At 37.1% G+C, this 12,013-nt stretch overlaps 1 protein-coding gene across 1 annotated transcript in view; it reads right to left on the reverse strand.

Annotated features, from left to right (window-relative positions):
- Positions 1 to 12,013, reverse strand: part of LOC149484777 (uncharacterized) — a 56,104-nt gene that overhangs the window by 7,663 nt on the left and 36,428 nt on the right. The window contains exons 3-10 of the mRNA XM_089701095.1: positions 11,755 to 11,809; positions 10,677 to 10,818; positions 10,322 to 10,427; positions 9,899 to 10,057; positions 8,912 to 9,037; positions 8,497 to 8,609; positions 8,175 to 8,273; positions 7,115 to 7,352 (exon numbers count right to left, since the gene is read on the reverse strand). Coding sequence (XP_089557221.1) covers positions 7,115 to 7,352; positions 8,175 to 8,273; positions 8,497 to 8,609; positions 8,912 to 9,037; positions 9,899 to 10,057; positions 10,322 to 10,427; positions 10,677 to 10,818; positions 11,755 to 11,809 — 1,038 coding nt within the window. The remainder of the gene's footprint in view (positions 1 to 7,114; positions 7,353 to 8,174; positions 8,274 to 8,496; positions 8,610 to 8,911; positions 9,038 to 9,898; positions 10,058 to 10,321; positions 10,428 to 10,676; positions 10,819 to 11,754; positions 11,810 to 12,013) is intronic.

Below are 12,013 nucleotides of genomic sequence, written 5' to 3' on the forward strand. Positions count from 1 at the left end.
CCGTGGGATTTCCGGGATAAAACCTAGCCTATGTTACTCGTGGATAATGTAGCTTTCGAATGGTGAAAGAATTTTTAAAATCGGTCCAGTAGTTTATGAGCCTATTCATTACAATCAAACAAACAAACAAACAAAGCTTTCCTCTTTATAATATTAGTGTAGATATAGCCGGGCGGCCGGCTGGTACCGCCGCAAACGCTACGTCCCGCAATTTTTAAATCTGTAATATCTTCGAAAATATTCACTTAAATCCATGTGTAAAAGGCCATATAGATCTATATTAAATGAACAATGTATTCAAGGTCTTTAATTGGTTAAGGATTAATGCTGTATTGGTTAAAATCGCTTCGAAAATTAGCCATTATTTGTCGTAAAAAGTAAATGATAAAAAAAGTTATTGTGGGTTATCCATAAGAGATAGACATATACCATCACGGACTTTTCTGTAGACTTTTTCAATGTAGTTAGTACATTATTTTGATAAAACTCGTAGGGTGCCTCCGTTTGCACTGTAAGTGGAAAAATTGTAATTATTTACGTAATCACATTAGAAACCTCAAAAATAACAGTAGGTACTTCTCCACTATTTAATGGATGTTATTATACATATAAACCTCCCAATTGAATCACTCTATCTATTTAAAAAAACCACATCAAAATCCGTTGCGTTATGCGTAGTTTCAAAGATTTAAAGAGACATAGGGACAGAGAAAGCGACTTTTTTTTATACTATGTAGTGATGATGATAACAATATTAATTCATTAATCTTAATTCTTAATATATATACATAAATCTCGTGTCATAATGTTTGTCCTCAATGGACTCCTAAACCACTTAACCGATTATAATAAAATTCGCACACCATGTGCAGTTCGATTCAACTTGAGAGATAGGATAGTTTATACATGTAGGTACCACGGGCGAAGCCGGGGCGGACCGCTAGTATACCTACCTATATAAATTCATGCTAACTACTTTAGTTAAATTCAATACAAACTTAAACATGCGTGTGTGTGTGTGTTCACGTGTGTGTGTCGTGTGTGGTGTGGTGTGTGTGTGTTGTGTGTGTGTACGTGTGTACATCAATATTGAAACAAACTTTCTAGTTGTTTACAGATGATGGAATATTGGAAAATAATAACAATTCCTTAGACGATAACATAAATAATTCTGACAGTGTGAGGAAAGATGATGATGATGATGATTATGAAGATGGCTTTTTAAATTTAACAATGTAATTGTTTAACCTTCATTGATATAGTTTTTATTCCATTCTTTTCAATGTATGGTAACTTTAATTTATTTTTCACTTTTATGTTTTGTTTTTCATTTTAGCTTTTATTTATAAGAACAAGTGTAAATAATATTGTATTCTTGCAATTATTTCCTGTCGCATAGTTAAAATACACTAGCTGATGAGCTGCATGCTTCATTACTTATTTTTATTTATACACATAATTTAATACTTAACAATCGAATTAGCGTCTGGCTAATTAATTTTAGATTATATTATGTTTGAAGAACATAATATGAAATTTACAGACATTCTAAAATAATTTGAATTTTTTATAAAAACGAAATAAAACATTGCGTCTGGCACCTATTTAACAACGAAAAAAACGTCTTGCAATAAAAAAACTATGTCTGATGGATCTATCTAAAGGCAAAATATTAAAAATTACGCGTTAAAAAATGACTTCAAATTAGGGAAATTATCCTGTGCAGATGAGATGCGCACTAAAAAACGCAACCACTGCGACCAGCCAGACAGCCCGGACTCTAACCGAAATAGCAAGAGGAACAGTATATCAAAGAACCAACTATACTAAAATGCTCTCTTGTCAACGTTGGTAGCTCCTATACGATTATTAATCGCTATAAATGTAAACGAACATTAGCTTTTACTTGTTGGCAAGATATTTTAAACACTAACTTCATGCATAACAACGCAACTGAGTTTCAAAAGTCACTCGACTTATTCGATGAAAATTTAAATATTTTAAAATCTATTGAGTTACCGATAGATCGTTGGGATTTCGTTTTGGTGTACCATATTTTATCAAAATTAGACAAGAATTTACGCCGCGATTTTGAGGAGAAATATTCTAACGTGGAGTTGCCGTCTTATGATCAATTAAGGGGTTTTTTGCGTTCTAAATGCGAAGCCTTATTACGAGATACACATTTTTCTGGTGTGAATAAATCTTTAAAGCATTCGACTATTCAAAATCAATCAACAAAACGTGTCAATTCAAATGTACTTGTTGCTATGAACAATAGAGGTAATTCGAACGATAAGTCTAAAGTTTATTCAAGTAGCTGCGCGTATTGCCATAAGTCGCATTCTATTTTTTCTTGTCAAGATTTTATTGGTAAATCGATTGACGATCGTATGGCTATTGCCACTCAAAACAATTGGTGCTTTAATTGCCTGAAGCCATCACATCAATTAAAAAATTGCAAATCTATTTTTTCGTGTCGTATGTGTAAGCGTAAACATCACACCTTACTCCATCGCGATCATAACACTAAGATCGAATCAAATCAAATCGGGTCGTCGCTGGTGTCAAGGTCACATACGAATCATACAGTGCTGTTAGCCACAGCTATCGTTCAGGTTAAGGATGCTTCAGGTAATATGCAATCGTTTCGTGCCCTGTTTGATACGGGCAGTCAGAGCAATTTCATAACAGAATCAGCAGTAAAACTTTTAAATTTAACGCCGGCTTCAACAACCGCGGCAATTAGTGGCATAGGGGAAGCGGATGCACCTATTATCGGTGACGTCACTTGTTCTATCGGCACTAACGGTCGAATTCTATTTAACTTGGATATGCACGTCATATCTAAAATATGTGGCGATCAACCTATCGCTCAACTTAATTCATCAAGTTGGTCCCATATTAAATCGTTGCCGTTAGCGGACCCTGGTTTCGATATACCTGGTCCCATTGACATTTTGCTTGCTGCTGATGTATTCGCTGACTCTGTTCTTAATCAACATATCAAGGGAGGTGTCAACCAACCTACCGCGTTTAATTCAATCTTTGGTTGGCTACTTCTAGGTAAAACTAATATTTCATGTAGTAGTCTGTTGCAGACGTTGCCTGTAATCGATAATGATTTAAATTCATTAGTTCATCGTTTTTGGGAATTAGATTCAGTACCGCAAACTTCAATGCTGACTCCAGACGAGTTATTATGCGAACGTAAATTCGTTAATGAACACTCACGTGATCAATCTGGGCGTTATATTGTTCGTATTCCGTTTAAGAATAATTCAGAACCGACATTTGAGGGCTCTCGCGAAGTTGCTTTGCGTAGGTTCTATGCTATCGAACGTAGGTTGTCACGTGACGCTTTGTTAAAATCGCAATATGTCGACTTTATGTCTGATTACATCGAAAGTGGTCACATGACAGTGGTTCCTGCAGCACAAGTTGGTACAGGAAAATATTACATACCTCATCATTGCGTTCTACGCCCTGACTCTGCGACCACACGCCTCCGCGTTGTATTCGACGCTTCTGCGAAGGATATGCATTCTAAGTCACTGAATGACACGCAACTTATCGGCCCAAAGCTACAACCGAATATTTTAAATCTACTTTTACGCTTTAGGGAACACAACGTTGTCTTCATGGCTGATGCTCGTCAAATGTTTAGACAGATTGTAGTAGCGCAAGAACATCGTGATTACCAACGCATTTTCTGGAGGAGTTCTCCTGATGAGCCCCTTTTAGAATATCGTTTAAATACAGTCACATATGGATTAGCTTCGTCTCCGTTTCTCGCTTGCCGTACTCTTCGACAGCTTGCTGAAGATGAGGGAGATTCTTATCCACTCGCAAAACGAGTACTACTGTCTGATGTTTATTGTGATGACGTCACAACCGGATTTTCATCGTTAGAGGTCGCTCAGGAAGCAAAGTCGCAGATTATTAAACTTTTTAAGTGTGGACAGTTTGAACTTAGGAAGTGGGCTAGTAATAAACCACAGTTATTGTCTGATCTACCCAGTGATAGTTGTTTGACTGGATCCGTATCGTTAGACAATTCTGATAATCAAATTCTTAAGGTATTAGGTCTTAAATGGAATCCATCCACAGATACGTTCGTTTTCGAAATTGAATCTACTTATCGGCCATGTACTAAGCGGTCAATTCTTAGTGAACTCGCTAGGGTTTTCGATCCGTTAGGTTTTTTATCTCCCATCACAATTCAATCAAAATGTTTAATTCAGAAGTTGTGGATTCTCGGCGTTGGATGGGACCAAACGCCGCCTAACGAGATCATCAATACATGGAACAAACATCGCACTCAACTTAATCTTTTGAGTGACCTTCTAATTCCTCGGCAACTTACCTGCACGGATGCTGTATCGTATGAGCTACATGGGTTTTGTGACAGTTCTACCCTTGCATACGGAGCTGTCATCTATTTACGTGTTACAGATGCTGTTGGTAATATTCATGTTTTCTTCGTTTGCTCTAAGGCTCGAGTTGCACCTCTTAAACATACATCGTTACCACGACTCGAGCTCTGTGCTGCAGTTCTTCTATCAGATCTTTACAAATTTGTAAAAGATACGTATCTTTCTCGTATTCATGTTGATTCTGTATATTTGTGGTCTGACTCAACTATCGTTTTGTCTTGGCTGCGTTCTCATTCTTCGCGTTGGACAACATTTGTCGCGAATCGTGTCAGTCACATACAGGATATCACCCCTACAGACTGGTGGCATCATGTATCCTCAGGTGATAATCCTGCTGATTTGTGTTCACGAGGTTTATTTCCGAGTGAGCTTGTGCACAATGCCTTATGGTGGGCGGGACCGTGCTGGTTAACCCAAGGTAGTGATACTTGGCCTACGGATACAGCTGTTGTCACATCAAATGAGGAGAAGGTCGTTATGGAGAAGGAGCAACGGAAGGTAGCTCTTTCCGCTGAAGAGAGAGCTCCAATCGAACCAACAATAATTGACTCTTTACTTAATCGTTATTCATCATTTCAAACAATCGTTAACATTTTGGCATTTGTATATCGTTTTATCAATAACTCTAAAACCCAGCTCAAGCTAATCGTAATAATTTCATTAATAACGTTGAAAGACATAACGCATTATTAAAAATCGTTAAACATGTACAGAGTCAGGTCTTTTCGAACGAAATTGCTAATCTTAAATCGAACAAACCTTTATCGAAACCTTTTCGAAAACTCAATCCGTTTATCGATCGATTAGGTATTCTCAGGGTGGGCGGTAGAATTTCACGCGCAGGTTTAGAATACGAACAAAGGCATCCAGCCTTTCTACCGTCTGATCATCCATTAACGTTTTTAATTATCGACAACATTCATCGTAACTACTTGCATCCGGGCATCAATACTACGCATTTCTTACTTCTTCAACAATTTTGGATCATATCGGCAAAACGTACTGTACGCAATCGTTTAAGCAAATGTATACAATGCTATCGAACTAATCCGAAGCCATTACAACCGTTTATGAGTGATTTACCGTCATACCGTGTTAATCAAGTCAAACCATTTTCTATAGTAGGTGTCGATTTCGGCGGACCGTTTCGTATTAAATTAGGCCCACATCGAGGTGCTAAGATTGAAAAGGCTTACCTTTGTCTTTTTATTTGTCTTACAACAAAAGCAGTACACCTCGAGGTGGTGTCTACACTGTCCACTGACGCATTTATAGCTGCGTTACGACGCTTTGTGGCACGCCGTGGTCGATGTAACGTGATACACGCGGATTGTGGAACAAACTTTATCGGTGCAAGAAATCAATTATCGTCTCTTATGCATCAAGCTTCTAATTTAGAAAAGATCGAATTTAAGTTCAATCCTCCATCAGCTCCTCATTTCGGTGGTGTATGGGAAATTCAAATCAAGGCGGCTAAATCTCATTTACTTCGTGTAGTTGGTGATCAAGTTCTTACGTTTGAAGAACTTACAACGCTTTTCGTGCAAATCGAAGCAGTATTAAATTCGCGACCGCTTTGTCCAATCAGTTCGGATCCAAATGATCTATCGGTCTTAACTCCAGGCCATTTCCTTACCTTAGAGCCTTTGACAGCTGTCCCTGATGAAGATCTATCAAATGTTAATATAAGTCGGCTTCATCGGTGGCAGTTGTAACAATCATTTCACCAGAGTTTTTGGTCCAAATGGAAACACGAGTATCTTAACTCACTAACACAACGCGCCAAATGGACTAAGGATTCTAAACCGCTTCAGATAGGCTCAATGGTGATAATTAAGGATGAAAATCGTGCGCCACTACAATGGTCTCTTGCCAGAGTAGTGGATCTTTTACCCGGTTCTGATGGTGTAGCTCGGATTGCAGTAGTTAAAACAGCGAAAAATCATATAATTCAAAGACCGTTGGTTAAGTTATGCCCTCTACCAATCGAGGACTAGCTTAAATCGTTTATCTTTCTTTTAGTATCGTAAGGTATCTAGACATTAAGTTATCGTTAGCAATAAGATATCGTGTCTGTGTAACATCTATCGTGTTATACAGAATCAATTAGTTAGGTAACTAGTTTTTATCGTAATCAATAAGTATCATCAATAATTATACGGATCATTCTTATCGTTCTCGTTCCCATTATGTTCTATTTATCGTCTGACCAGAAAATACCATAGGCATTTTGGTGGGCGGGATGTTTCGTTACCGTGTAATTGATCGTGGTGTCTATTATCGATGTTTGGCACAGAGTATGCAAACAAAGGTTGTCAAATTATTTTGCAACTGTCATGCACCACGACAGTCGAGACCTTAATCTGTGGTCTTCACTTGTACTTCCGCATTCGATCGAGCCGCTCCTCTGCTGTGTGCGCGCGCGGCGGCCATTGAAACACGTGTATCGCATCGGATAATTGGGCGCAAATTCATCGAGTGCTGCAGCATCTCCAAGGTACGTGGTGCATTGTTTTTGCTGCTCACTATTTCCGAACATCGATTTTGTGTTAACGTAATTTTCCCTAATGTAGTAGAAGCCACCCGCTATTTCGGCTTGGTGCGATTCTACAAAATACATTTATTTTACGTCTATCCAAACAAACTAATATATAATCTAATTAACACAACAAACTCACCTCCAATCTAGCTTCAATCTTGATCGAATCATCGTCCATGTCCAATATATTGAGATTATTGTTAATATTATTATAATCCGGGTAGGGTGCGGGGTGTGTGTGTGCATTAAGCATAGGGTGTTTGTGTGCAGGATTTAGGGGGTAGGTGTATGCGGGGGGCAGGGCGGGCCGCGGGGAACGCTTGTATACGTCGTAGCGGGACTCGCTCTCGCTACAAGAACGGTCTTCTGAGTCGCATCTGAAAGGAAAAACATTTGTATTTGGGATTTTCATGTTTTATTATTGTGTCTATAGTCTGTCCACTATAAGAATTGCTTTTTGACAGCTCGACGGGTGATACCAGAAGTGATGTTCAAAAGATTATCGATTGTGATACCATTTCAATTATAAATTCAAAATATTATCATAAATCGAATCAGGTACGTAAATAATAATTACAACGTAAACGTACTAATAAGATATGTAATAATAATACCACATATCTATGCATTGTATGTTAAAACTAAACTAAACTAATATTTTATTTTTAATTGGTTTCTATCTTACAATTTGGTTGTCTTTACGTTTAAATTATATAACATAATAGAAGAGTTTTTCTGTATCGGATATATTTTACAGAGTATTTCTATCGATTATTATAATCTATCGACCCATCATTGAATAATTCTGTGTAGACATCACTAAGTGGGCGGAACCTGTCCATGAAGAACGATAATTATTTGTATGACATTTTAACATAGACAATACAATCCTTCATAGGCGTGCAGCTGTCAAAAAGCAAATAATATAATGGACAGAGTATAATGTTCAATACGGCAAATAAATTTAAGCACGGTAATTAATTTATTTGAGGTAACATTGTTATAAGATTAAAAAAGCTATATTTTTTAAAAAGTCATTTGGATTGTTTGATATTATTTGGTACAGTGTGACGTTGTAATTTCGTTTAATTCATTTAATTCATCACATCATCTCTATCAATTGGAAGATTTATTTATCTGTTTCGCGTATAAAAACGCGGTCTGTGAGTTAGTTCACCAATGACAACAAAATATCTAACCTATTATTATACTCCGGTGTTCTGGGCGCGGTGGGAGTCACACCCGACCCGTCTCGCTCCTCACAATAATCCTCGCCATCTTCGGGATACAGTGGAAACCTGCAATTTTAAATTATAAGCAGTTTAATATGACGTTAAAAAAATACTAAGTATGTACTTCATTATTCATATAGAAAAACTAAAGCAAACCAATGAATGATTATCAGCTGCTACAAACTCAGGTTGATTTAAAAAAAAAGTATGTCGCTTATAATTATTATATCATTTATCTCTATGTGTGTAGAAAGTACCAATTAAAGTAAATAAAACTACTAAAACCCACCTGTAATTGTCTTCAGAGAGTCTATCGTCGTCGTCAGTAGCGATATACTGTACGCACAACGCGCAGTCACCTTTCACACTCTGTAGCGCTTGTACAGCCTCTTTATGGCATGCCTGGAAATATTTATAACAAAAACATAATAATATTATCTATTCAATTTCTTAACAATCGATATCAATCGACAATAGAATGGAAAAAAAGAACGTAAATTACGGAGTAAAAAACCCTAATCTAAAAAAAATAATGAGCTATCCTCCTCCTTAAAAGATATGAAGGGAGGCATATAATTTATGTATTAACTAACACATAATTTACTAAGACTTACTCATCAAACAAATGAAATACCAAATAAAACTATCACAATTATCATTTCACATGTCAAATCCGGCTCGAAGGACCACTAAATTCTACGTACCTGCGTGAGATCAACATCATTGATTGCAAGTATAGCGTCTCCCACATAAAGCTGTCCTGTGAGAGCTGCCGGGCCACCTGCTTCCAATTCCGATATGAGGATCGGTACACCGTGCTCTCTACCACCCTGTATAGGAATTGTGAGTGTAGTAGAGCTATAACAATGGCATATTTTTTTGTCAGCTTTGTGTCGGTCTTTTAAAAAGATTTTCGATAGTTTCGCCACTATTATGTGATACAGCCGAAGAGAACGTTACACGAACGTAAATATAGAAACATTGTGTATATTTCTCATTTACAAAGATAATAGAGAAAAGTTTTGTTTTCAATGCTATTTCTATTTTAGGGTCAACTTAAAATGCGGTATTTCAGTGATATTGTTTTAGTAAAACGATGTCGTCTGACAGTTGGATCATGTTTTAGCGAATTTCAAAACATTTGTGACGATTTCTTTAACCTAAATATGCGTAAGTATACAAAATCACAAAACAAAGAAAATATGCATTCATTTCAAAACTTGATAAAAATATGAAATATTTTACATTTGTGCCAAAATTTACAGAACGTTTCTGTTTATCGGTCATTATAGATTAAGTTCAAAAAATATTTTTAACAATAGGAAATTCAATAATTAACAATTGTGTACATCTTTTATCTATAGTTTAGTTACACCACTTATACCTCAAATTGGCTGAATTGATTTTAATAAATTTTGAAGTGAAAACTTCTTTAGCGGCGTTGAGCACTTTTTCTGTAATGGGTATAAAATCTTAAACTCGCGTCAGGACACGTGAAATGATCGAAAAAGCGTAAGACGGATACCATTCCAAAATATCAAACATGCTCAACGTTAATAATCAAGTTTTCACTTCTGCCGGCACTCCCGGAGTGCTCCCGTCTTTTTTTGTTTAGATAAAACGTTGAAAAGCAAAAAAATAATGCGACCCGTGCTATCATGTATGTGTGCGGGATTATAATGTATACTCACGGTGACAGAGATGCCGAGGCCGAGGTGCGGCGAGCGGCGCACGCGCACGGTGCGCGGGCGCGCGCGCTGCGGGGACGCGGGCCGCGCCGGCCGCGGGGACGTGCCGCGGCACACGCGCACCAGCGTCTTGTGCCGCTGCAGCAGGATCTCCGCCTCCACCTGCACCACACCACACATACACATAACTAACAAGAGACGCACACACACACGCACACGTATCGGCGGATACGTTCTAGGGTATTTTATAGCTGCAGCAGGATCTCCGCCTCTACCTGCACACACCACAGACGCATGCAAAAGGATCTCCGCTAATTAATTTCTTTCAATCAAATACTGAAACTATATGCTTTGTGCATATATATTCACTGTTTTAAAAGTTAAAAGAGCAAGAAACAACGATAATTGTAGAGTGAAATATTTTACCTGCGCCCAAAGAGAATCCCGCAACTCAGCACGCATATCGCTGCCCAGCAGCTGCAACTGCTGTATCCGACCAGCTAACTCTTTATCTAAGTATTTCGTAGCTAATCTGAAAACCATATTATACAGTAGATAAGAAATGACTACATTTATATCTAATATTTTCTTAACAAATGAACTATAGACCTGATAGAATATTTGTGTTTTACTAGAGTCTTTTGGTTTGTGTGTGTTTTAAATTTATTTAAAGTTTTTAAAAACTTCCAACACACAAACCAAATGACTCTAGTTTTATTCGTATGCTTAAACATACATTTAATAGTCTTAGTTAAGTTATTATGTATACAAATGAGCTAACCTAGCACCAAACAGTTCAGAATGTAAGGCGAGCACAGTCTCTCTGAGGGTTGCATTCTCGCGCGCGAGCTGGCCCGCCTCAGCCCGCGCGCGCGCCGCCTCGGGCACGTTGCCCGCCATGTCACCGCTCTCTTGACAGCCTCCTGAATCAAAATTGGTATAAATAGAATATCCATATGCACTGAATTTAAAAGAACTTGAATGTCATGGCAGCTTTAAACTACGCGGCTACGTAGATACGCATGCGATGATTTTGAAGTGACGCAAGCGGATTTTTATATTTTCAAATTCAAATTATATTTATTTGTACATAATACGAAATTTGGAAAACTTTATCGCCCTTTGTTATATAAACTAATATTAAAATGCTTTTCTGGTGTGTAGTAGCTTAGACTAAGGCAATTAAATAGATGTAGAGTTTTGTGTATACAATTTGTTTTACAAAATTTCTTATACGTTTTTCGTTATTATAGTAATATTAATTCCTTTCTTCAAGACCTTAGATTTAACACCAGTATCGACACGACTCATTGTCAATATAGTTTATTAAATGATATAATAATTGAATATAATTTTAACGTATAGCTAGGTCAAAAAAAAACTTTTCGTGACTTGACGTTTTAGTCAATGATCAAGACATTTTCAACTGCCCTAATTTCAATGCGAAATAAATCACAGGTATTAGAAAATAATTTGCCTTGATTATATCGCAAAATTGCTTATATCTAGGTTAAAGCAGTAGGTAATAAAATAATAATACACATATAATTACACGAAGCTTTGGCATCATTGAGAGCAGTAAAAACGACGGAAAAGGATGTTCATGAAACATGCAGATATAAATCTTAATTTAAAAGCCCAAATCATATCGTATAATATCAAATTGCATGCTGCAAAAACTACATATTATATTTGAGTAACACCAACATTGTAAGTAAAGCGAAAAGCCGTTACCACAAACTAATCTCACATTCAGGATCAGTTATTTGTCCCAATTATTGACGCGATGCAATCTGATCAGATAATAGACACACGAGCAACTAGCATAATAGTTATTTACAAAGTATAATAGAGATTACCAGCTGAGGCAGCCCGGGTCTGTACTAACTCTGCCCTCATATCCACAAGCTCTGCCTGAAAAAAAACGAAACTTGATTCTTTTTGTTGTTCAAACTAAATGTGTAATAGTGTTAACTGCAATCGCGTGTCAGTCGCACAATGAGATGAAACCTTAAACGTAGATTGAGAGATACGGTCATTGTTGCGATAAATAAATCGTGGCGCCTGCATATATTTATGTTAAAAGCATTATAAGGTGTGGTTATGATAAATTATTGT

This window comes from Colias philodice, chromosome 11 (assembly GCF_061535455.1).
Source record: "Colias philodice isolate Cphi_HAF_F1 chromosome 11, ilColPhil1 Martin Lab GWU primary, whole genome shotgun sequence".
Lineage (NCBI taxonomy): Eukaryota > Metazoa > Arthropoda > Insecta > Lepidoptera > Pieridae > Colias > Colias philodice.